Raw genomic sequence first — 25,577 nt, forward strand, 5'->3', positions numbered from 1 at the left:
TATCTGTGTCGCTGTCACTTCTCATTAGTACAAGGTCATGCCATTGGATGATATTAAAATTTTAATGGGACATCTGTTCTCTTCTTTTAGGTGGAACACTCCTTTAATTATCTGGAGATCCAGGGAATTGCTTGCAACAAGCCAACGCAGGTACAGAAAAATATGAAAGAAAAAAGCTTCACACTACAGTCATTCTCATGTTAAGAGTAAGAACAAAGTTGAAGCTGTCCAGCTATTCCTTTAAATTGTGTTTCCATTTTGTGTTGTTGTTAAAGTGCATCATCTGTGTTATATCTGTAACCTGTCCAGATGCTGTTTAAAGCATTACGATTAAAAAAATGAAGCATTGAATAGTCAGTGAGACAATAGGCACATAAACACACATGCCTAAACTTTTATATGTCAGGTTTTAATATTGTTTTGTTTCTGTGTGTGCTCATGATGTTTTAATCATCAGCATATATTGTACTAATACACTAAATCTGGTGAAAAGACTTTTTATCCTATTTAGGGACACTTCAGCAGGATGAAAAAATAAAATAGACAAATCTAAAACTATGGCAGGAAAACGTCTTAAATGCTGGTATGATCTGTAGAAACTCATTAATTCACGGCTAACCAGAACGGAACATCTGTGCCAAGCTGCCAGTCAGCAGGATTTATCCATAAAATATGATAATCCAGCACTAACCACCCTGTTCCTGGAGCTGAACCTCTGTCCCACTCGTCTGAGAGATGTCAGTCCTCTTAATATCTTGACCGATGGTCTCCCATGTATCAGCAAAGATTATGTAAATTTTGGCCGGTAGAAGAGGCTCTGATCTGCATTTGCATAATTGTAGTGAATGCTGAAATGGTCAGCCAGTCTTGGTTAATACTATTAAATCATTACATGCAGAGATGTGGGATAGAACTGTTGTTACGTAGATAGATGGGTTTTTACATTTTTTTCACTTTAATTATTTTCAGTAGATTCCAGGGAGGTGTTTAAAAAAAAAAAAAAAGTCAAATATGGATTAAAATGAACAGAATAAGACACATGCATGCAAAAACACACAATACATCAATCTTGAATCCTAACATTAACTGATTATCAGTCAGTTATATCTGATTAAACCAGACCGAAGGACAAAATAAAAATGTGTTAGTCCCTTAACTAAATGGGTGCACTTGTGATTGACTTGCAGTGAAGGTGGAATCATTAATTGTTGTGATAACTAATTAAGATTATGTCCGTTAAGCTGTCCATAGAATATGAGCGCGGCTCATTTTCGTTGAAGTTGCCCTCCACAGACGAGGTGAATGAGGTGGTGGCTCACATAGGAAACTGTATGCAGAGGATATGTCCAGGTCTGCCCCCTAGGTGAGTTCAGTGTGTGCGCGTGTGTGTGCGCGTGTGTTTGTGTGTGTGTGTGTTCTGGTTCTTCCTATCTTTGTGGTGACCAAAATGTGACCTTTACTATACTTGTGGGGACCAACAGCCCTTATGGGGACCAAAATCCTGGTCCCCATAAGTTTGAAGGCATTTTTCAGACTGAAAATGTGGTTTTAGTGTCAGTGTTACAATTGGGTTATGGTTAGGTTTAGGGTAAGGGTTAGGGTTAGGCATTCATTTTTGAAGGTTAGGGTAAGGGGCTAGGGAAAGCATTATGTCAATGAGATGGCCCCACTAAGATAGCAATGTCCGGTGTGTGTGTGTGTGTGTGTGTGTGTGTGTGTGTGTGTGTGTGTGTGTGTGTGTGTGTGTGTGTACAGTATTCACCTGTCTCGTCACAGACTCCTTCCTAATAGGTACTGAAGTAATAGATTTCGGGTGTTATTTCAGTATGGCTGTGTATTGCAGTGCAGATGTGAGTGTCTTTCATAGATTTGTTGAACAGGAAGCAAGAATAGAAATGCAGAAATGAATATGGATGTAAACCATAAACTTCTATAACCTTTGAACAGTACAGTGTTTGAGCTCATCGTGAGGCTGACCATCATTAAATGTGATTGTATTTTATTTAACCCTTTAAAGCCCGAGCTACTGGCAGAAAATTCTATTTTATAGAAAATTGAGTATTTATTAAACTTTGTGACAAATAGAAAAAAATGTAAATTTGCATATGAGTTTTAATTTGTATCAATTCTGCTACAACTGGGTGTGTGTGTGTATCAAATAAGATACAACAGGCATTAAAGGGTTAATACTGCCTTTTGTTATATTTTAAGCAGTTAGATGTTAGTTGTTGTTTTTTTTAATTTAAGATCACATAGTTTATTTTTAAATTCCTGCAGTACCATCTAGTGCATAACAGCTGCCTCATCGCTTGCTTACAAAATGTCTGTAGAAAAGTAAGGCTTTGCAAAAGCAGTTCAGTATTGCTTGTTTCAAAAAGAATGAAACTGTTAGTTTGAAACTCTCACCAGCTGCAGTTTTCATAATATATTTTCATTTGACTTCTTTTCTCAGTAAAGTGATGAAGAAGCTTTGCATGGAGCCTCCAGACAGGCTCTCTTCTCTGCAGACTCTGTGGGAGAACAATAAACCTGCTGAACCTGGACCCTGTGGTATGAACCTGTGACTACTGCGTGCATCTGCACACAGTACTGTGCAAAACTCTTCAGCCACCCGTTATTTCTTTATATTTTACTTCCACGGAGCCAGACTTGCAGCCTGTCACAGAAACCCACATGTCTCTCCAGTTATTAAATCTATGAAAAATGCCAAAGATAAAAGTTTTACAGTCATAAAACAGCATTTCTTGACCAACAAGGTGATTCTTAAAGAGCTAACTTGGTGTATGTCAGTAATGTGAGATCTAACAGTGTGCAGTGTGTCCTTAAAAACTGAGTAAACTTGAAAAGTGGAGGACAAAAGAAGTAGCAATGTAATTTCCTTAAGAAAAAAGGAAGATATCCCCCAAAAAAACTTAACACAGGATTTGACAGATTTATCTGGCTCTTTAGATGATCTATCTACTGTTCACTGAAGCCTCATCATCTCTTAGTGGAAGGTTGGATATCAAGAAGCCATTCTTAAGGAAGGAAAACTGTGAGAAAAAGCTGAGATATGCCAAATTGCACAAGAACTGGACTAAAAATCAGTGGCAACAGGTCTGTTTGAGTGATTTAGGGTTAAATCATCCTCAGTGTGTACAGAGTAGGTCAGGAGAGAGGTACAACAGAGTGTGTCTACAGGAATCTGTAAAACACGTTATGTTTGAATGTTTTGGGGATGCATTTCAACCAATGGTGTTGGAAATCTGGTCAAAAATTGTTGGAATCATGAACACAGAAATGTGTCATCCGATTTCTATCCATCATGTAATGCTATCTGGTAAGCATCTAAATGCCTTATATACTGTATTTCCATGAATGTTTTCACAGATTTCAATAAATCAATATCAATATATCTATATTACATTTTCTTAACAAAAGCAGGACATGAAGAATGGCTCAAGACTTTTCCAAACAGCTCTCTCTATATATTCTAAATGATGTGTTGCTGCTGTAGTAAGTTTACATGGTCTGTGCAGTGTTGCAAATAATCACGTTTCCAAAATCCTCCTTTCACATGTCTACTTTGTTCTGTTTTCTCTTTTCGTATTTGATGGTCTCCGTCTCTGTGTAGGTGGGTTTTCTCAGATGTACCGATGTGTTTGTGACTGGTTGGGGATGCCTTACAGAGAAGAGGTGCAGTGGGTAAGCATTGTTTATATTCTTTTGTGCAGTTGCACAGATCACATTGACAGATTCTTCTTCATCTAAGCCTCACCGCTGTAGGCTGGATCCATAAACATGCAACAACTTTTGATAAGGCCCAACAGCACTGACACATATATAGAGCCTTATTTCTTGACGCCTTCGTGCTCTTGCTCTTTTTCTCCTACATGAAACAAATCTTTTACTCTCCCAGTGCAATTGCTTTGTTTCTAGAGTCAAGATTAATTAATCGTTTCCTTTCCAGGATGTAGACACTATATATTTAACGCAAGACACCAGAGAACTTAATTTGCAGGACTTCAGTCATCTGGAGAACAGGTGAGTGCCGGCAAAGATCTTTAAATATTACCACCAGTGCAATTTAAAAACTACCATCAAAGTCATCACTGAGTCTGAGATGGTATTGATGAGAGAGATAAAAAAAAGATTTCATGGCTACTCTGACTTTTTCTCTTCTGCATTTGTCCTCCTCCTCCTCAGGGATCTGGTAGCTATAATAGCAGTCCTGGAGTTTAACCAGTGGTTCACCAAGGTCTCTACTAAGGATTACAAGCTGGTTAGTACTTCTCATATTTGAAAATCTGGCTAACACTATGCAAGCTAAAGTCTGAGCACTCCAAAGAAGATTTAATATTCAGTTCTTTGTTAACACTGTGTTAAGAGCTCTGTGGTCATGTCAGAGGATGTAGTTTGCTGAGAGAGTGCTGCTCATCACCAAGCATATTAACAAAGGTAGATCTTATAGCAGCGCTAGTCTCTTCCATTCTCATTCCTTTAGTTTGTATATGAATGTAGCTTATATCTTCATTGTGCTGGATAAAAGGTATGCGCTGTTAGTGTTTTCCCACAGAACCAGATTTAATCCTATCCCAGGTGTAAGTAGGTAAGAAAGCCGCCCTGCTGTATTTCTTTGGTTGGGTAAACCTGCTGCTCACCGCCTCGCCTCATTGCTACAACTGCGGTACGTTAGTTTCTGCTTTGTATGAGTCGGTATTTGTCGGTAAGGGCTTAGAGTTTGCCTCCATTTGTGATTTATGTCTCAAGTGATAACAGAAAGCGGTTAATTAGAGCAAAAGATGGAGATTTATTCTGTTTTATTGTGGGTCTAAAACTGTGTTGAGAGTGTTATCATGTCACGTTTGGCATATTTTAAATTATGCTAAAGAGCAGAGCTGATTTTCCTTACTATTTTGTGAAAGTTAAAAAAGGGGCACCTAACACTGTTGTTGCATCACATAGATTTCAGTTGTGTAATGTCTGTTTCTTTCTATATTGCATATTTCGATTTTTCCTTCTCTTTGTAAATTCCCTCTAATGTAAGCAGCTTTTCCTCTACCTTTTGCTTATGGTATATAGGGGTGTATGCACAGAATACTTTCCCCTTTGTTTCCTCCATCTCCCCCACCACTCTGTTGACTGACGATCAGTCCAATGTTTTCGTGTGATAAGACTCCTAATCCGTACTAGACAAAGGGGCTCAATGTCTTGGGCTGTTGCCCCCCTGCAGCACTCCATTACCAACTCTGCGTCTCGAGGCTTCGCTCAGTCTCACCAATTACCACACGCAGCTTCCTCAGTCCGAGCAATTATCTCACGCTTCCGTCATGGACAATTTCTTTCGTGCTGAATTTTAAAATCCTGTCCCTTGTGATGCCGTGTTTAAACTTGGGCACAAATGTTCACGCAGGTACATGTGCTAATGTTTGCCCTTCTATTTGAGATTAGTGTGTGGTTATGATGATACGTAAGGCTTTTGTCTTAGTGCTATTCAATTGTGTGTGCTGCTTGAGTGTTGTTGTTTTTTTGGCAGTGTTTGAATTGTATTCTGTGGCTTTACAACCCAGTCCTCTTTGAGTGCTTTAAGGGGGAAAAAATCCTCTTTTCCCAATGTGTGCATATTTGTATAGAGATACTGGGGAAGCTGGAGAAACAAGAGCTGCGAGGATGTGATCTGGAGCGTGATTATTTTTGATTCCCGTTCCAATGGAAATAATAGGAAGTCTGACAGAACAATAAGAGAGGAAGAGAGTGTGAGAGAAGGCGATGACAGCCAGCAGAGCAGTGGGACAGAAACATGAAGGTCGGGGGGAAAGGTCAGTGGACAAAATGAAAGTGAGAAATGCCAGATGAGTAAGGAAACGAGGCAGAAAGCATCACAAGGAGTAATCGTGTTTAACAATTACACCAGAAGAGGGGAACTAAACATTTTAGCTTGTGAAAGTAGACAGAATGAGGCCAGTTGATGCACAAAAAGTTCAACGAGAGGTTGACACTCAAGCTGGTCTGCTTTGTGTTTAACGTTCAGCCGTAGCGTTACTTTAAGAAATACCCTGTGGATCACCGAGAACAAAAACAGTTGATAAGGAGATGTAAAACATTAAATCCACGCGCCTCAAGCCTTAAACTTCAGTCTTGCATCTCTATCGTATAGATAAGGATAAGCAATATCAGTGCAGCAGACTGAGTAATAAAACAAATACAGACACAAACACTCACAGGCAGCAGGCTATCACAGTGAGGGATTTCGCTGCTCATCCTCAGTTCATTCAGGCTGTTTGTCTAGTGGTCTAATCAAGATGCTGAGCCCAGCAATGAGAGAGGAGTAGAGGAGAGGATGGCAGAGGGATAACCCTTTAATGAAGCCATGATAGCGCGGTGTGCATGCGTGCACGCACATGTGTGAAAGCGTGGGACAATTTAGCAGAGTGCAGGGTCAGAACACCACAGCGTGACAAGGTTGTTATTTAATGAGTGGTTAATGGTACAATACACATGCTGACAGTGTCGCCCTGCTGTCCCCAACAGTGTTATTGTGGCTGCTGTGGAAAAGACAAGACTTCTTTGTGTGCCCTCTGCCTCTCTGCTCGCTCCCCTGTTTTTCTCCATTTCATCCATCACTACCCTGGTATCGCTCTTTTTAAAAAAATATAGCATGTGTCATCCACGGTGGCCTCCATCCTTCTTATTCTTTTCTTTAACACTCATAGTTTCGATGAGTAAACATGTGAACAACAGTCCCTTTCTTCCGAGTTTTCCTGATACTGTCTCCTTCTCTTTCCATCATCACTCTCTCCTTTCTCTCCTCCACACTCTAGAGGCCCGCGTTGGACAATACAGGCACTGTTTTGGCCACACTGAGGTTGCTGGCTAACAGAAACAGCCCCTCACTGAAGAAATGTCAGCTACTGTGATTAATAACAACATACTGGCCCTTCTATCATAACGAAAGTTTTTGAGTTTTTCGGTACAGATTATTGGAAGATATATCTGTAGCAATGCTAACTGAATATGTCTGGTGCATGATTTCTGTGTATGTATGACGCAGCACACAGTGAAGTGGGTCAGTGAGCATCTAGGTAGGGCATGGACATTCAGCTGTTGAATCTTTAATTTTGTCTAAATACGAGTGCTTTTCGTCCCTCTGTTGTGTCTCCTGTGGTGTTCAGACCACAGAAGCGAGAACTATTTTTCTCCCTCTTAAGGTGTCCAGAGTCTGAACTCCCCAGTCTCTCCCTTGTCATGCCTAAATGGTCTTTAAGTAGAAGAATTCACTTGTATACTGTTGGGTTTTAATTAGCATAAATAGACTGCTTTCTGGAGAGAGCAGTTGAGAACGAACACTTGCAAAAGTACATTTCTTTATTGTTCCTGTGACCTTCAGTATCGAAGTTTTGCTGTTCCAGATAAATCATGTTCTAAGCCTTGGAGCTTGTTCAGTTCATTTGCATATTTTTATGCTGTGAACAGCTTTGAGTGTGACCCATCATTTTCTGTCCGTTCACACTTTTCGTGTGCATCATTCACGAATCTTTAGGAAAGAATATATTATTCTTAGTATTTTGCTAGAAAAATCAGAAACGGGCAGTGCTTTGAGCTTGAAAATCAATGTTTCCAGATCACCTTTAATCTTCAACACAGCCTGAACTCTTATAGAGAAGCTGTCCTGTAATTTCTTTAAGTCATCTTCAGAAATGGTTCTTTAGGCTCCTTGAGGGACATTCAAAGCTCTTCTTCTTCTTGGATGTTTGCTGCCTTTTGTTCTTTTCTCTGCCAAGATGATCCTCCATACAGTCTGTAGAGATGATGATTTGAACCAAAATTGTACTAACACATAAAAATATAATGACTTTTGCACAGCTGTTACCAAAATGCTTTGACATATGTTCGTCTTCAGTCTGCAGATGTGTGTGAGCAGATCCTTCGGGTGGTGTCTCGATCCAGTCGACTGGAGGAGTTGGTCCTGGACAATGCAGGACTCAAAACGTAAGAAAATACGAAATGTTAATGTCAAAGACAATTAAAAGGTAGCTAGGACAGTACACATATGTAATCATTAGCACACTTTCAAATCTCAGAACTCCAAGGTTGCTTAATAACAGATTAAAATGAGTTTAATGAATTGAAAATATAGGGAGAATTATGATGTGACTCTCTGATTTTGAAAGCTTTTTCTTTTTTTTGCTATTGAATGAAAAAATTTTGACGAAAACTATTTATTTTGAAAATCCAAGGTTTGCATCCAGAATGAATACAGCTAAAAATGCTACCTCACATTATGGGAGGTGATTTACCCTTTTCAATCTACCCTTTTAATCTCTTAGTCAAAAGTGTCTGTGCTATATGGAAGTGCAATATTAAATCTGTGGAGTGACCTTTTATATTGACAGGTCGGACATTACTTGGGTCAGATTTATGATTTCGTGTAATTTAGTTTTATACCTGCTTGATATAATAGTAATAAAGCCCATTTTTAATGAGTGTCACAGCAAGAGAAAACTGTTAATGTGTTTGAAGCATTGTCATACACAGACTCAGGTTCAAGCTATGGGAAGACCGAGACCTACATACGGAAAACTGCAGCAACATTGCAGAGGGTACCGGGATGTTAATTTGATTTAGCTTCCGTCAGATCTGTGAAGGAAATGGCTGTGCATCACATTACTGGATCCAGTTTTGTTAATCTATTTAGTGTTGAAATGGAAGCTTTGCCAGGCTGTTCCAGTGTATTCCCTTCTTTAAAAATATTGGATAGCTTTTTTAGCAGTCCCAATCTAATATTTCAGTTCACTTTCTGTAAGCTTTTCTTTCCTGCTACTGTAAAAGCAACATCAAAGGTGCTGAAGCATTCTGAAGGTCTTTGTTTGGTGCTTACATTGTTTATAGACCTGTAATGAATACATCCTTTCACAATCTACAGCGATTTTGCCCAGAAGCTAGCTGCTGCTCTGGCCCACAACCCCAGCTCAGGACTCACCACTATTAATCTTGCCAACAACCCACTGGAGGACAGAGGTAAAAATGCTCAGATCTAGTTTAATGTATTTCTCTGTAATCTTCTTCTTTCTCCTCTCTAAAAGCTGTGTTTCACCTCTGCTCTGTAATATTAAAATACAATTTTCACAGGTTACAAATGGTTACAGCATTCTTTTAAATATAGTAATATATCACGTAATTGCATTGGCTCTGGCACTGGAATCAGGAGGCGGGGAAGCTGTACAGTTAGAATGACTAGAAATGGCAAACAAATCCAAACAGATAGAAAACAAATAAAGCGACATGCAGGTAGAGTGAAAGGACAGCTCTATAGTACAAACACCACAGCCTGACACAGCCAGAGTTAGTGATGATACAGACGGTTTATGTTCCATTGTGATTGTGCAGTTAGTGCAGCATTTTAATATTTCATCAGCTCTGTCCTAAGGCCTCTCAGTCTATCCAGGACACATGAATTAAAGATGCATTCCACCAAATATTCATACAGATGCTTGTAAACATGCAACAGATGTCTGGGGCTCACCAGTCTCTAGTTTATTTGTCATCATGTAAAATTTATTACAAATATTTGGTGAATATGCCCTTCATAGGCATATATATGTATATAAATCTATCATTTCATTTTTGCCATACTATACCTTAAAATAAATAATAATATTAAAAATAAAAGGTGGCTCATTCTGATAACTGTAACTATATTGTCATATAAACTAAGCAGTTTTTTTTTCTTTTTATTGCCATGTGGTGTAATGCTTTCTTTTTCAGGTAACAAATACCCAAGCATTCATGGACAGTTAAGATAGACCTGTGTTGAATAAATTCTTCTCTCGTTGCAGGTGTTTCCTCCCTGGGTGCTCAGTTTGCCAAACTCCGTTTGGGGCTCAAGCATTTAAACTTTTCCAAAACCTCACTCTCACCCAAAGGTATGTGCTGTTTTCCCTTGGTGTTTGCGTCTGTAGAGTTGTTAAATGTTAAAGCGATCCGTGGATCCACTTGCAAGATTGTAGCAAAAGTAACAGATTGGTTAAAAGGACATATGATACAAATATCGTGCTGTAATCACTTGGTTTTTTTTCCGTTTTTGTATGCATTTACATGCACCCCTACAGAAAGATGCACTTAATTTCCTCCACTAATGTGATCACACCCACTGTTGGGATGCTAATGAGACTTAATTATCACACTATTAACACTCTTATAGAGAGATGCATGGAAAGGGAAGAAATTGTAAACAGTGTTCATGTTTTCATTTGCATAAATGCTATTCTCTAAATCACTTTCCTTCAGTCTGTAGCCCAAAGTCCTTCCTTTAATAAATAGTGCCAAGAGGCTGATTGTATTTAAGGCTATTCTAGATTGAAATTTCTCTGTCAGCAGTTACTTGCAGCCTATTTTTTTCTTGGTTATCATCCAAAATAAACTATTCAGCACCGTGCTGGTCTATAGGAATTCATTGTAAACCTGCTTTTTTTCAGGCAATCAATAAAAAGCTATCATATTCCACATGCTGAGTTAGTAAGGCTGCTTAAACTGAGCTCTGCCTTGCTGAAGGTTCAATCCATAATTTGTGACTCCATGCCAAGAGCAAAAGCTGCAGATTGGGGACATTTACTCTTTTTTTTTTTCTTTTTTTTTTTTGGGTTTTTTAAAACAGCTTTGCTGCAGCACATAATTCAGCAATTTGCTCATTTGATGTTTTGAATGTCCTTTTTCTTACTCTCATTTGTCTTTAATCTCATTCTTTTTCATCTCTTCATCAAAGCATTTATTTGACAGTCACGCCTTGATTTACAGGCTGACACAGTCAGTTAGGACTTCATAGTATTAAAGTGTCAGAGTACCATGTCAGCCATGCGATGTGATGTGACACAGGTCAGTGGTTGCGTGCACAGTGTGTCAATAATAAGCTGTGGAAATGCAGGCGTGCATAGACATGCATTCCACATGCATTTTAACTCTGGCAAACACACACTGGTTGTATAAAGATTAGTTTTTGTGGGGCTTTTTCAGTATATTTATTGCATGATATCTTTTTCAATATATTTATTAAGTTGGTAATATCGCCTTTACTGTGTTTATTTTGATAGGTTTTTATTGGAATTGTGGATTGCATTTACAGAACTGTGTGGAGGCCTACTCGTTTCATTTTCCATGCGCTCACTCGACGTTCTGAGCCCGTTTTTTCCGGTCTTCTCCCACTGCTCATTTCCTGCCATTTCCTTCAATATACTGTCAAAACATCAAGTGGAGATTTGAGGGCTATGATAACGCTGACAGTGCTTGTTTTGTGTGTGTTTGTGTTATAGGGGTGAATAGCCTTTGCCAGTCACTGAGTGCCAACCCGTCCATCCCCAGCAGCCTAGTCCATCTGGACCTCTCAGGGAACATGCTCCGAGGAGACGACATGCAGGTACTGAACATAAACTGTGGCCGTATGGGGGGAAAAAAAATGTCAGTTTTGTGTAAATCATTTATCTTTGATTATCTTTGAATATTAATAGTATATTAGAAATTTAAAGAAAATTTCATTAGTGTCTGAAGGGGCATTCATTTGCTTAATTAGCCAGAGTAGAGCAGTCTTCATCAATTTGTATCGCTAACCCAACTTGTCTGCAAACACCTGCAAACTCCTCTACAACCAGAAAGGAAACCATTTACCTTCAAAGTAAAAGCAGTGCACTTTTGAAATGTGTGAAATGCAATCACAGTGAGGTTCTCGACTGAGTTCAGTTTGCGACTGCCAGCCACCTTAAGCAAACACATGCTAACCGATCAGGAACACTTTTCCATAACAACAGTGGTTTTCAAGGGGTCACTGACTGAGTTCTTAGTAAAAAGTAAAGACAAACACATACACATTATTTAAATGTGTTGCACCACTGACAGATGAGAAAGGAATAGTTTGGTATTTCTTGCATTCTTGCTTGGATTTGATTACAAACGTAGTTTAAAAATCAGTGATTTAATACCTGGTGCTAATAAAATTCACAATTCCTGGCTGTTCATGTCAGTGTTAATGTGTTAAGTTGCAGTGTTGTAACAGTTATTGCCTCTGGTCAATGTTGTGTCAGTGTCAGTGCTAAAGCTGGGGTCGAGCGGTATACAGAGCAAAGGCATTGCGAATAGAAAATTAGTTTTCTGTCTCGCAACTCTTTCTTCCACATGGGTTTGCAATAATAGGGTCAGAAGTGGGATTGATGCTTAGCCTGAAAATTGGATAGAGCGAGATCCAGATTCTCGAAAGAGCTATAGAGCAGAACTTCTGGCATCTGGAAAACCTGGCACTAAAGCAAGCTGAGCGGGCCAGTGATGCGAATTTTCCATCCCACCCTGTTGGCTGCAGTGCACTGCAGCTCATCACTTAGTGATCGAGAGGACAAGTGAAACTCTGCCACATTCCTTCAAATCCAACAAAAATGGGTTGAAATCAGATTTATGAATGCTCTGCATCCACCAGCAGACACATAAATATGGTGACACTCTGTTCCCACACTAGGTTGTTCTTATGCTTTATTTTTTTAGCACTTCTACCACTTCCTCGGCCAGCCAAACAGCCTGGCAACCCTTGACCTCTCCAACACTGATTGCTTATTGGACCAGGTGAGTGAGTCAAAATGAAACTGGACAAAGGAGCTAAATAGATAAATAGTTAAAGAGATGTCTGCTTCATTATTATACCGTAGTGATTCGCATTTTTGGTAAACAGACCACACAAACCTGCAGAGTTACTTTCTGCAAACGAGCAACGTTTAATTAGAGTGAAATACTCGCTATTAATGTCTGTGTTTCAGGCAGTGTAACCCACTCAATCTGTGTTGCTGTTGAGTATATGTAAAGTGGTGTAATACTGTATGTGAAGTATTGATGTGGGTCTAAGAGCCAAACACAGTTTATTGATTAGTTTGAGGTGTAGCCAGCTGTCATCCAAAGAAATTATTGATTCTCTTGCAAGTCATATTTTTTTCTCTCCTGTGTACCAATAAATCTAAATACATTCATGCATCTCAAAAACAGCTGCAATGAAAACTATTGCAACTGATTGATCTTTTTATTATGTGTGTTCCAGGTTTGCTCAGCACTGCTGCGGGGCTCAGTTGAACACCTCTCTGTTCTCAACGTGTCAAAGAGCGTCTTCCCTCACAGGTAAAAAATAAAAATACAAATCTGGGTTTTACTAACTCAGACCTGATGAGGAGGAAGTCATTTCTAATGTACTGTATTCTGTATTAGATGCTCTGTCATTGAAGAGCAAATGTGTATGATTTTATGAAAGTACTGCACATGCTACAACTGAAGGTGTATAAACAAATGCCCAATAGACCAAAACTTCAATGTTCTTTAGTTTCATCTTTAATGATGGTTTTCAATCACAGCTTTACAGCATCAGCACCATTGTTATCCCTAACCTGTAAAAGGCTGATGGGACATTGCTGTAACCCTGCCGGGTGGGCAGGCAACATGGACAGCCAAGTTTGTGAATGGAAGAACTCGAGAACAAGGCAACGTAGGATTTTGAAATTCATAACTTAGAGGTGTATCTATTAAAACTCTTGGAAAAGTTTAGGTCAAGTTTCCTCTGAAGAGCTTGTGAATGTGATAACTCCAGAAGGAGGTAAACTAGGGTTTTCAGATTGATGAAATTGGTGCAACTACCAGGAGGCTGAGGATAACACTCAGTTGTTTGTTTGTTTTTTGTTATTACTAACAATCAGTATTACTGATTGTATTGAATTTGGGGTTAACTTTGTGTGTGATGGTTAGCTCTGTTTCCTCATACAAGAAGCTTTCTGGTTGGATGTAGCTGCTTCTGTGTGGAGTTGTTGTTCTTCCTCTGGATCCACGTTTCTGCCTCTTCCTGCTTTCAGTGTTTGTTAGCCCTGGAACTGCTTCTTATTCAATATAAACCCCCTATGACTGTCTGTGCGTGGATGTGCAGTGGATGGGTGGACTAAATTATGTTTTGTTCCAGTTGAAACTGGTGGCATGTGTGTAGTTTTTTAACAGCTGCATCTTTTTGTGAAATAATAATGAGGTAATCATGATTAACTTGCTTGGATAGAAAATATACAGTAGGGTAGTAATTTTTGTTTTCCATGATGTGATAGTGGAAGATGGGCTTTGACCTGGAAGAGTCTCTCATTGCTGTTAATACAGCACCCACTGAGGCTAATGTTTGATTCTCCTTTCTGTCTTTATGTATAGGAGTACTGGCTGAATCAGTCTTTTATTTATAAGGGTCTGTATGTTGATGTGTGACACCTGCTGGTAGTCAAGTGTCATCACATCTATGTGAGTTCAAATTCTGTGAATTTGCACTTGATTGTTGAGATTTTGTGACTGGCAGATGGGTGAGTGGTGGAGCTTTTTCCCCCAGTGTGTCTCAAAGGAGTCGAGGACTTTATCAAAAGAAGAGGTGGAGGATGGAGGGGAGTGAGGATTGGGTAAGCAGAGTAAGGTAAAGAGGACCTGACTATAGCATGTGGAAGAAGATGGAGGCTAGTGAAGTGTAAGGAAGAGCTGAGCAACTAAGCACTTCCAACTAAGAGTTGCAGTATATGTGGGACCCATCTGTGCTGCTTGATTGGTCGCTCCTTATCTGAAACATCAGATAAAGTTGGTCATGAGATTTTAGAGTAGTACAATCTTAATGTTGTCATGAATGTCTTCTGCATTACTGATCCTTTTGCTGGTACCACAAAAAAGCGAGGAAGCAAGCTTGTAGACTTAGTGAAATTCTATCCGATGTTGACTCTATGTAGTGTCATTATTTCATCCTTATTCTCTTTTTGTTTCTGTAGGAAAGGCAAAGACGTGCCCCCGTCCTTCAAGCATTTCTTCAGTAGTGCCGCATCTCTCACCTCCATCAACGTGTCAGGAACCAAGCTGCCACCAGAGGCTGTGAAGTGAGACAGCGATTCATTCACTTTTAATGTGTCTGAGGGCCTCCTTCCAAATTCTCAGAGCCCATTTTGAAGCATAGATACCATTTAAATGCCGCTTGTCTCGTCAGCCCTACAATGACTAACTCTGAGTTTATTGTTTTCACTGAAAGTAGTATTACATGAATTATATAAAAAATATAGAATTTGAATGAAGGCCATCTGGTCTTACTTTCTCCTTACTTTTAAAATTATCTCATTTTTCATGTTTTGAATTATAAATATGTATTTTTAACTGGAAATAATGTCATTACTGTAGAGCGCTCCTACTTGGTCTGGCCAGTAACCCAAGTGTGAAGGATGTCTCTCTAGACCTCAGCTGCTGTGAGGTAAGACGCAGAGAGTGCAGTGCGTGCAGGGCAAGTAGGGAACTGGGAACTTTCATTGCACATTTGCAAAAATAATATATTTAATATTTAAATAACCATTTATTTACTAACCAATGAGACAAGTGATATTTAGCTGTAGTTTTGTTTCTGTAAGTGTGCTTCCAAGCTATCATTTAAGAGCGCTTTTTTTAATACTACTAAAAAAAAAAAGCGCAAAAAGATGATACTCGTCCAATGCAATCGGCTTTTTAGGATCCACTCAAAAACCATTTGACAGGCTAATGATGCTGCAAAGAGGCTGCATAATGGAGTACTCGGCAGACAACAGGGAGGGATAAAAGGTGGAGAGAGGAACAGTGAGAGGGAAGGGTGAAGTTTGAGTTGGGGATTTGGGATGTGGGGTCAGTTTCCAGCTGTAGTTGTTCTGCCGTAACTCTCAAACACACACATCAGCCTTCACCTTCCCCTGCTCCAAAAAGAGAAAAGACAGCTCTCTGCAGATTTATCTTGATCGCTAAAGATAGCTCATAACAGATTACCCAGGAAATCCGAATCCAGATCCCCACAGAAACCTTCCCAAACCAAAGCTTTTTTGGGGGGAAATGACGCAAGCGTCCCTTTTCAATGCCTTAATGAACCGTTTGGTGGGGGTGGACAGAATCTGTTGTCTGAGTGCGATCGCAGCATGCAAAATAAGGACTCCCCGCTGAGTGTGTTGCATGTGCAAATGCGTGTCTTTGATAAGTGAGTGTGTGGCCAGAAGAATGCTCATTAAGCATCTGTGTGTTTTGTTGTTGGTAATTGCTGGCTTGCTTTTGACATGCTGTTCTCTCCCTCTAATGCTTCTGTAAGCTTGGCCATTGTGTAAGTACTAATGTGCTCACTCTTAATAATTAACACGTCATTCTTCCTTTTTTCATGTGCACGTTTGGCTTTTTTTTTCCCCTGCTGATCTTATGCTTAGTGGAGCTTTTTTCCCCTCAACATTTTGCATTAATTAAAAGCTACAGTTGCTCTGAATGATCTGTGCAGCTATTTTAAAGAATGTGCATTAAGTCATAGTAAATTGGATGTGTGTTACTTGAAATAATCCTATGCAGATGTTTTGCATTTTGTAATAAAGGAAATTTTAGGAGGTGCACAGAAGCTTACATTTTTGTTGTGTACTTGAATATATAGTTGAATTTTTTATGAAGCATTCAATCCTTTGTGGAAGTACTGTGACCTTTTGTGTTCATATTTTCCAGTCACAGTGCAGGATTTGTTTGTTTCAGATGCTTGGCGGTAAAATGAACATATTACCACAGTTTGTTTTCCTGTGCTTTCAGCTGCGGTCTGGAGGATCTCAGATCCTTGAAGGTTGTATTGCTGAGATCCCAAACATCTCCAGCCTGGATATCTCTGACAACGGTGAGATGCTGGTGATCATGCTTATTGTAATCTGTATTTACTAATCTCAAAGCAGAGGTGTATTACAGTACAACATATACCTTTCATTTTCAGGATTAGACTCAGAGTTGTCCACTCTGCTTGTTTGGTTGGCCAAGAACCGGTCTATCAGACACCTCTCTCTGGGCAAGAACTTCAACAACATCAAATCCAAGTAAGGATGCAGCAAAGGAGGAGGTGGTGTTGAGCTGTTGTGCACAGCTTGGAGCTTCCGCTGAAGTCAAAGGGAAGGCCGGGATTGAGTTTTGCTCTATATCCTGACTTGATTCTGGGAATAAAACATTACAAACAATCAAGAAATTAGGCAAGGGTTGAGTTTAAAAGCTCCAGTACAAATCATTGAAGTCTGGCTTTTCCTCTTAGCAACTGCTTGTTTACTATTTATTAGTATTCTGTGAAGGTGAACAACCAGATATGTAAGGCTACGTTCACACTGCAGGTCTTAATGCTCAATTCCGATTTTAAGTTATTTTGTTATTTACATAATAATGTAAATAACAAAATATTATTATTTACATAATAATGTAAATAACCTAATAATTATCCTTATTGCTGTTTTAGAGAGGAGCGGTGCTTCAAAGGATAGTTGCAGATTTCTGTCAGAATCTGCCGATTATACATCCATCCATCCATCCATTCGCTTCCGCTTATCCTTTTCAGGGTCGCGGGGGGCGCTGGAGCCTATCCCAGCTGTCATAGGGCGAAAGGCGGGGTACACCCTGGACAGGTCGCCAGTACAAATAAAATGTTCACGTTGTCTTCCCAACAGTTTCACTGACATCTACACTGGAAGGCCAGGAAGTGTTCGTGATGTCTTCTCCGGAGCTGATAATTGGCGTCTGTCTTGTGTCAGTGACGTAAAAGACGGATTTAATGCGACATGACCGTTCAAACAGCAGTCGCTTTCTAAAACATCGGATATGTATCGGATTCAGTACCACATACGAAAGTGACCCAGATCGGATTTGAAAATATCGGATTTGTGCCGTTCATACTGTCATAGCATGAGCGGATATGGGTCGCATAGGGTCAAAAAAATCGGATTTGATGCGCTTTCGCCTGCAGTGTGAACGTAGCCTAAGAGGATTTACAAAATGTCACTAGGCTGAAAAAAATCATTTTATAGTGTTTATATACTTTTTCTTCTGTCTGCTTAGAAATCTCGCTCCAGTGTTGGACAGCTTGGTTCACCTGATTCAGGAGGAGGAGTCGGTGAGTTTTTCCATTTCTCTCTCTGTGTGGTCAGCAACCATGTGACAACAGAGAACATCTTAAATACAGATATCACAGAAAGGCAGCCAGGGGCTAGAGCAAGTCCCTGAATCTCCACCAGCTGCGCTCCAGCTGACCACTGACCTCACCAGTGGACGGTTATGTTGCATGTTTTGCTACACTGATCAATCAAGACACAGTTCAGCATGGAAATTATGCAAGTTGGTCTCAAAATTTTAACCCTTGTCATTGCACATTGCAGATTTTCAACTGGTAGTGCAAGCCCAGTATAAATATGTCATTAAAAGAATTTATATGGTAAATATCCAACATCTGCCTAGCTTAACTTGGCATTATGGGTACAAAATTGGGGAAATCCCTGTTGTTTTAATCAACTTAGTTCACCAATTTATTGATGAACTATTGCTATGAAGCCACTATTTGCATCTCTCAGGCTTCAGTCTCCCAGTCCTTTTTTCCCTTTTTGTTTTTCAAGCGTAGAAAGGGATGCCACTAGTAATTACTTTTGTAAGCACAGCATACTGATACTATCATTATATACCTTCCTTTGCCTGCACTTATTGGTGTACTTGCATCTTAATTGTGCCCTGCTTTCTTTTGTGATCAGAGAACATGTTTAAGCCAGTTTTTATTTGCGGAAACGCAGAGATTTCAATCTTGTTTCGTATTTACAGAAGTTAAGCAAGAATTTTCTTCCGTGGCTATTCCAGTGTAAACTTCTCTATTTATATTTTTTGTTTGTGTTAAATGTTTTTAGTGAAACACGAGCGGATGAAGGCTGTAATTAATTCTGTGCTTCCCCAGAGAAGCTCTAATCAAGTAATCCTCTGCTTGAATAACCATGTTGACACTGGCCTTTCACACGGTCATCACCACACACACTGCAATTTATAGTCATTATCTCTAAATTTATCCCATGAATATGCCTTCTGAGTTTCATTAAAAGGAAATCCTTCATGTCAGAACAAACAGCCTTTGCTCTGTCGCCCCATTCGCTTTGTGAGCGCATTAACTGTTAGTTTGCTCTGTTTAAAGCTCTCTATATTTAGAGCTCGTTCCCAACACAGGAAACCATGAGATGTTAATTTCATTGCCAAGATCAGTTATTAAAAGAAATAATGAAACCTTTCTCATCCAACAATAGGTCTCTTGTATTTCTGTTGCAGCTCATGGAATGAGCATGCGTGCAGGCCTTGACGTGACTACAGCTGGATATTTATTTATAAACTCAATATAATTGAATTCAAAGAAAGGGTATCCAGTACACTTCTTAGTTACTATTTTTACAGGTTATGCGCTCTACATTTATTATTTTGAAAGTTGAGATAAGCTGAAACTGTAGGGATTAAATGAAGTTTGCAGTATTCAAATCTGTTTTCTTTTTTAGTTTTTTTTGTTTATGAAAAAACCTGAGAGTTTTATAAAGTTTCTGTCATGTCCAGCTTCATTATCACATTTTCTTTGTGGTAAAGATCATAGGGTGGGCCGATGGAAACATTATTAAACTGTAATAAAGTGATGCGAATTATTTATTGTAACAGTGACTAAGCTCTTGAATGCTTTGACTGGAAAACAGGTCAAAATCGCCAAAATCAAAGGAGTTCCTATTGAATGCTTTCCAGCAATGCCAAAACATATCAAATACTACTTGACGGCCACGCATGTTGACATGTTTACTGTCCTGTATTAGTAATTTTGAATGCATTTCTCCCTTTATATTCATAATATGTACCCACTCTAATCACCTTTACCCTCTCTTGTCCCCACACACACCTTTTGTCCCTGTTAAATCTTGCCCTTCCCAGCCCCTCAACTCTCTGTCTCTAGCAGACTCCAGGCTCAAGAGTGATCTCACCATCATTCTCAATGCTTTGGGCAGCAACTCCACGCTCACAAGGCTTGACATCAGTGGGAATGCAATGGGTGACATGGGGGCCAAAATGCTGGCTAAGGCGTTACAGATCAACTCCAAACTCAGGTAGCTGTGCAGGGGTCAAAGCTGCGCCACATGGTTGTAACTTTTTAAAACTGCTTGTTTCATAAGCTGAGGGGCTTCTAAGAGTTCCAGTTTAAAAGCAACTTGTCTAGTAGCATCTAATAATAAAGATATGAAGCTGGACATAGATCCACATTAACCCTAGAAGACTAATGTGCAGGTTTGTAACACCATCAGTAACACGATATACCCGATGAAACATATGTACTTTTCTCCTATTCCTCCTTATTCAGCATCTCATAAAATAAATAAAGGTATCATGGGGGTACCCTATAAAAAGGCTCTAAATTTAGTGGAAAATTAGGGAATTATTAACAACAAAATTCCTTAAAAAACTGAAAAGGACAATGGAACTGGGAATGTCCTCACTTCTAGGGCCACCCATTCCTGGCACATGTAAAACTTGGAGGCACGATCTCCCTGCATCAATGACATTTTTTGATGGAGAAAAAATGACCAAATGACTATTATTTATTTATTCATTTATTTATTTATTTATTTATTTATTTGACTACATGAATTCCCCTGGAAATAACCACAAAGTGGTATTTATTCATCATGTGGGTGAAAATCACCTGACATTGGTGTTCTAGGATTAATAAACCTGTGTAATTACTGCTGTATTAATAATGCAGTGACTAAAATAGGCTACAATATTTACAATGCCCTATATACGAATTATTGCACAGTTATTTGTATTCAACAGTCCATATCTTATACTTACGTATATTGTTTTGACACAGATTTTGCCTTTTGCCACTGTGCAGTTAAATATTCAAACCACTATTTTATAGCCCTTTTCTTTTTTTACCCCCTTTTTTCTGTATAAAATCCCTATAAATGTTCTTTAATGCCTATGGGTAATCAGAAGATAGCAAGTAAAATCTTGTAAATCATCTTTGAGAATTAATGGCTTCCTCTGTTCGGGTCATACTGTGTGCTTGTTTTGAGCAGGACTGTGATCTGGGATAAGAACAACACCAGCCCTCAGGGTCTGCAGGATGTAGCAGCCGCTCTGGAAAAGTAAGTAATGCCGTCCATGCTTGTAAATCTGTTGTCTATTCAAAATTAAATCTTTAAATGTATAGTGCTTCTATAATGCCTTTTTTTCTTTCTTTTTTTACACCGTGCATGCTTTTGTGTATAACATTAAAACTGCTGAAGGAACGGATGTGTAGTTACTGTAGCTTTTGCAGCCCAGATGGGGGTTTTTCTTTGTGCAGAGCAGAAGGAAAGTCTGAGGTTTGTTTAGACAGGAGGAAAAGATAAGAGGAAGGAAGGCGCAGAGAGGAGAGAGTGACACATGCAGGGAATACTACAGAGACACAATGACATGAAAGTGTGCTGAGGGAAAGAAAGCGTGATACATTAAGACATAAAAAAGTAGAAGTCAAAGCCAGACAAATCAGATTTTGTTTACCGTGCCTTCAGATTGTGTATCTGGATGTTTGTGCGTGTGAATAAATTTGCTTCTGGGATGTGTAGGTTCAGCCACCTCTTTCCTCTTTTTCATCTCCTCTCTCTTTGTCATATTCTCCCAGCAGCACATATCTTCATTTCCCCTCCGAGTCTCTGTGCTGTATTATTGAAAAAACAATTTCTTGTTTCTGATCTCCGTTCGGTTCAGCAGTGCAGCATCGCGTGTCTTTGTTTCCTTTGCTCAATTCGCCATTTTCCTCCTGTGTACCTTGCATTCTTTAAAGTTTTTTTCTCTCCAGATATTCAATACTGCAATATAACAGACAGTTGGAGTATTCAAAGTCTCCCACAATCCCCAGCATATAAAAGCTATCCACGGGTCTCAGTGATTTATAGAAATTGTTCAGAGTAGATCTGTCTGGTCAAGGCGTGAGGAAGGAGAGCACACATAACAATCTGAATGAATAACAATCATTTATTCAGCCTTTGAGGTTAAAAAATTATTCTAATCCCTTTGCTTTACCTTCATATCGCAACAGGTTTATACACTACCAGTCAAAAGTTTGGCCACACCTTCTCATTTAATGGTTTTCCTTTATTTTCATGACTGTTTACATTGTAGATTCTCACTGAAGGCATGAAAACAATGAATTAACACATATAGAATTATGTAGTAAACAAAAAAGTGAGAAATAACTCAAAACGTGTTATATTTTAGATTCTTCAAAATATCCACCCTTTGCTTTGTTTACTGCTTTGTACACGCTTGGCATTAGGGCTGTGCGATATGACCAAAATCTCATATGCTGATATAAAACATCTATCGTCCGATAACGATATAAATCACAAAAAATTTTATATTCTCTGTAAATTCTGTGAATCTCGGATAGGTGAAGTGTTTCCAGCTGGGCGTCATGTATCTGGAGTCGAGTGTTTTAACCGATGCATGAAACTATACTTTTTTAGACATAGGTTGTAACGGCCGCCGTTTTCTTTGAGTATTTATTAGACGGCGGGGAAAAGCCTGTTCTAATGTTTGAGTCTAAGGTTTATTTTTTAGCACCTGATGGCTCTTTTTTTTGCTTCTCATCCATCAATAATACTTTTTCACGTGATTCTGTTTATTTTGAAAAGTCTCAACAGGATCTTGAGCTTTATTGTGAAAAGTTTATGTGGAAAATAAACAAGCGGACATGCGATGGTTTTACCGTCGTTGTTGCTAACAACAACCCATAAAAACAGTAGTCTGTAGTGTGGTTATATTAAATATAAGAGAAAGAGAGAACTTTAAGAAATGAATATAGCCACTACAATGACCATCAAAACGATGAAAAAATATTGCCGTAAACAGTTTATTTTGGGACACCACGAAACAAACATAGCGTAAAATGAAACGAAAGATGTTTTTATATCGTCATCCGATATATATCGTTATATATGGAACAGCCCTACTTGGCATTTTCTCAATGAGCTTCATGAGGTCGTCATCTGAAATGGTCCAGAAGCAGTTCCCAGAGATGTTGAGCACTTGTTGAACCTTTTGCCTTTACTGCAGTCCATCTCACCCCAAACCATCTCGATTGGGATTAAATCAGGTGACTGTGGAGGCCAGGCCATGAACCCTGACACCACTTAGAGAAGGCCGAGGGTTTGCAGCACTGTCAACAAAGCAAAGGGTGGCTACTTTGAGGAATCTAAAATATAAGACATATTTAGAGTTATTTATTAATTTTTTCTTTGCTACATAATTCCATATATCTTGCTTTATATATTTCTTGTGTTCAGTTTGTATCTACAATGTAGAATTGTAGTACTGTATATATGCTTTTTTGTCTTTGTTTTTCTGCCTTACATGTCTGTCCCTTCATCTCTCCAATCTTAATGTGGATGTAAATAATGTGTGTGATTCTCACTTAGAGATCAGTGACCTCCGCAGGAGTACCAGTTTAATCCAATAATGTTTCACTGATACAATGCACAATGCGTCTCTAAATACATCACTTTGCTTCTTCTTCATTTTGTTTTTCGTCTGTTTTAAAAAAAAATATCCATTAGGAACTTCACCATTCGTTTCATGCCCCTCCCCATCATCGATGCCTCCCAGGCTCTAAAGGCGAGCCCTGAGAAAACTGAGGATGCCTTACTAAAGGTACATGAAGAACTCCCTCTGGTTCCTGTCTTTTAGAGACTTTTAGTCTTTAAAACATGCTGAATGCAATGGCATCAGTGAAGAAAAACATTCTGAATAAACTGACACTGATTTTAATTTTAATCTTTTATTTTAAGTTTGCTGTCATGACATCAGCTTTGTTTTCGCTCCATAGATTGAAACGTATTTGTACAGGAACCACGAAACAAGAAAATATCTTCAGGAACAGGCTTATCGGCTTCAGCAGGGCATCGTAACCACAACCACACAGCAGGTGAGTGAGGCGATTATTGCGACCCCAAGAAACTTAAACTCTTCTGCTCTGAACTTGAGTTAATATTAAATATGTTGGTGTAGTGATATAGCACTGAGTGTCTTTGCCCCAAGTTATACTAAATTGCATCTGGAAACTCCTCTTTTGAGCATTTTACATGTTGTATGGCACACAAAAACAGTCATCGCTTGTTGTTTTTGTTTTCCAGATGATTGACAGGATTTGTGTTAAAGTCCAGGACCACCTGAACTCTCTGAGGAACTCGGAGACGGACGCCATCTTGGAGGATGTCAGGTCAGCGGAGAGCCTCATCAAAGATGCCAGAAATTCAAAAACGGTGAGGAGACAGCTGAAGGGGTCAAGGATTCTTTATTATCACCAAAGGGGCAATTTGTTGTACAGTCAGCAGAAAACACACTAACATCAATCAGTAAATAGTCAGTAGATACACAAAATCGCTACATTATGTAAAATTACAATTAAGAAGATATTCAAAAGCTCAACGGCAGCTGGGACAAAGGAGTTCTTGAGTCTATTTGTCCTTCACATACAGTTTCTGAAACCAGACGGAAGCAACTGGACGTCCTTTGATAAGAGAAGGCTAAGATCAGCCAGGATAGACTGGGCCTTCTTCAATATCCTAAACTTGTGCCTAGTCACACCTGGTCAAAGGAGCTTGCAAAGAAAAGCGTCTGGACTTCTTTAAGTTGCTTGAAGACGTTTCACCTCTCATCCGAGAAGCTTCTTCAGTTCTAAGGTCAAATGGTGGAGAGTCCCAGATATAAACCTAGTGGGAGTATCCCCCCACAGAGGGACAAAAGGACCCCCTGATGATCCTCTAATCGCCTGAGCCAAGGTGGGAAACTGGGCGTGGGTCCCAATCAGCCAGAGTTTCGGGTGTGTTCATTGTGAAACCTGGCCCCACCTTATCATGCAAATTCCTGAGGTCAGATGGCCCAGGATGTGAGTGGGCGTTAAGGCGTCTGTGAAGGGATCTCAAAACTGGATTATAGATGGCAGAGAGTTGGTGTCGTAAACCACCGCCTCTGTTCAAAGATGGTCGCTCACAGTGGACATAGATGGCTTCTTTCACTCCTCTTTCAAACCATCTGTCCTCTCTGTCCAAAATGTGAACATTGGCATCCTCGAAAGAGTGTCCTTTATCCTTAAGATGCAGATGGACGGCTGAGTCTTGTCCTGTGGAGGTGGCTCTTCTGTGTTGTGCCATGCGCTTGTGAAGTGGCTGTTTGGTCTCTCCAATGTAGAGGTCTGGGCATTCCTCGCTGCACTGTGCAGCATACACCACATTGTTAAGTTTGTGTTTTGTCCAAGCTCCTTTGACTACGATGACCTGGATGACTGAGAACCTTCACAGACACCTAGTCACACCTGCACTTTTGCTGCACACTGTAACTGTACACTGAAGTCTCTAAGAACAGATTTGATAAAAACAATATTCTAATAAAAGTGTTTTCGACATTAAAACCAAAAAGCTTGAGATAAAATATTAATAAAACATTCAGTTAATCTTTACATGCTGTGACCATTCAGTTAAAAAAAATGAAAAGGCGGACAAAAGGTGGGCTGCCAAAGATGCTTCCAAAAGTGTTTCTGTTTCAAAAAGCACAAAAGCATCAAGAGGAGAAGCATTATTTGTACTGTAAACACTGGATTATCAATGGATATACGAGTCATGGTTTGTACCAGTAAATGTGCAATGCCCATGCTTACTTTCAGTGTGCAGAAGTCCAGACCACAGCCTGTCAGAATCATATATATTATTTTATGCAATAGATTTAAATTTTCTTCC

General features: G+C 39.4%; 1 protein-coding gene across 1 annotated transcript in view; it reads left to right on the forward strand.

Annotated features, from left to right (window-relative positions):
- LOC147318756 (F-actin-uncapping protein LRRC16A-like) overlaps positions 1-25,577 on the forward strand; it is a 72,760-nt gene that overhangs the window by 30,289 nt on the left and 16,894 nt on the right. The window contains exons 4-25 of the mRNA XM_086310840.1: positions 91-150; positions 1,242-1,363; positions 2,453-2,550; positions 3,614-3,684; positions 3,950-4,023; positions 4,186-4,261; positions 7,880-7,968; positions 8,903-8,997; positions 9,816-9,902; positions 11,286-11,389; positions 12,502-12,579; positions 13,046-13,122; positions 14,778-14,882; positions 15,178-15,247; positions 16,576-16,657; positions 16,751-16,850; positions 17,854-17,908; positions 19,735-19,907; positions 20,880-20,948; positions 23,400-23,493; positions 23,669-23,767; positions 23,976-24,104. Coding sequence (XP_086166966.1) covers positions 91-150; positions 1,242-1,363; positions 2,453-2,550; positions 3,614-3,684; positions 3,950-4,023; positions 4,186-4,261; positions 7,880-7,968; positions 8,903-8,997; positions 9,816-9,902; positions 11,286-11,389; positions 12,502-12,579; positions 13,046-13,122; positions 14,778-14,882; positions 15,178-15,247; positions 16,576-16,657; positions 16,751-16,850; positions 17,854-17,908; positions 19,735-19,907; positions 20,880-20,948; positions 23,400-23,493; positions 23,669-23,767; positions 23,976-24,104 — 2,007 coding nt within the window. The remainder of the gene's footprint in view (positions 1-90; positions 151-1,241; positions 1,364-2,452; positions 2,551-3,613; positions 3,685-3,949; positions 4,024-4,185; positions 4,262-7,879; positions 7,969-8,902; positions 8,998-9,815; positions 9,903-11,285; positions 11,390-12,501; positions 12,580-13,045; positions 13,123-14,777; positions 14,883-15,177; positions 15,248-16,575; positions 16,658-16,750; positions 16,851-17,853; positions 17,909-19,734; positions 19,908-20,879; positions 20,949-23,399; positions 23,494-23,668; positions 23,768-23,975; positions 24,105-25,577) is intronic.

Source organism: Aulonocara sp. 'chitande type north' Nkhata Bay, linkage group LG11, assembly GCF_057382095.1.
Source record: "Aulonocara sp. 'chitande type north' Nkhata Bay isolate Kocher_YH1m ecotype deep benthic linkage group LG11, A_spYH_male_GT1.1, whole genome shotgun sequence".
Taxonomy (NCBI): Eukaryota; Metazoa; Chordata; class Actinopteri; order Cichliformes; family Cichlidae; genus Aulonocara; species Aulonocara sp. 'chitande type north' Nkhata Bay.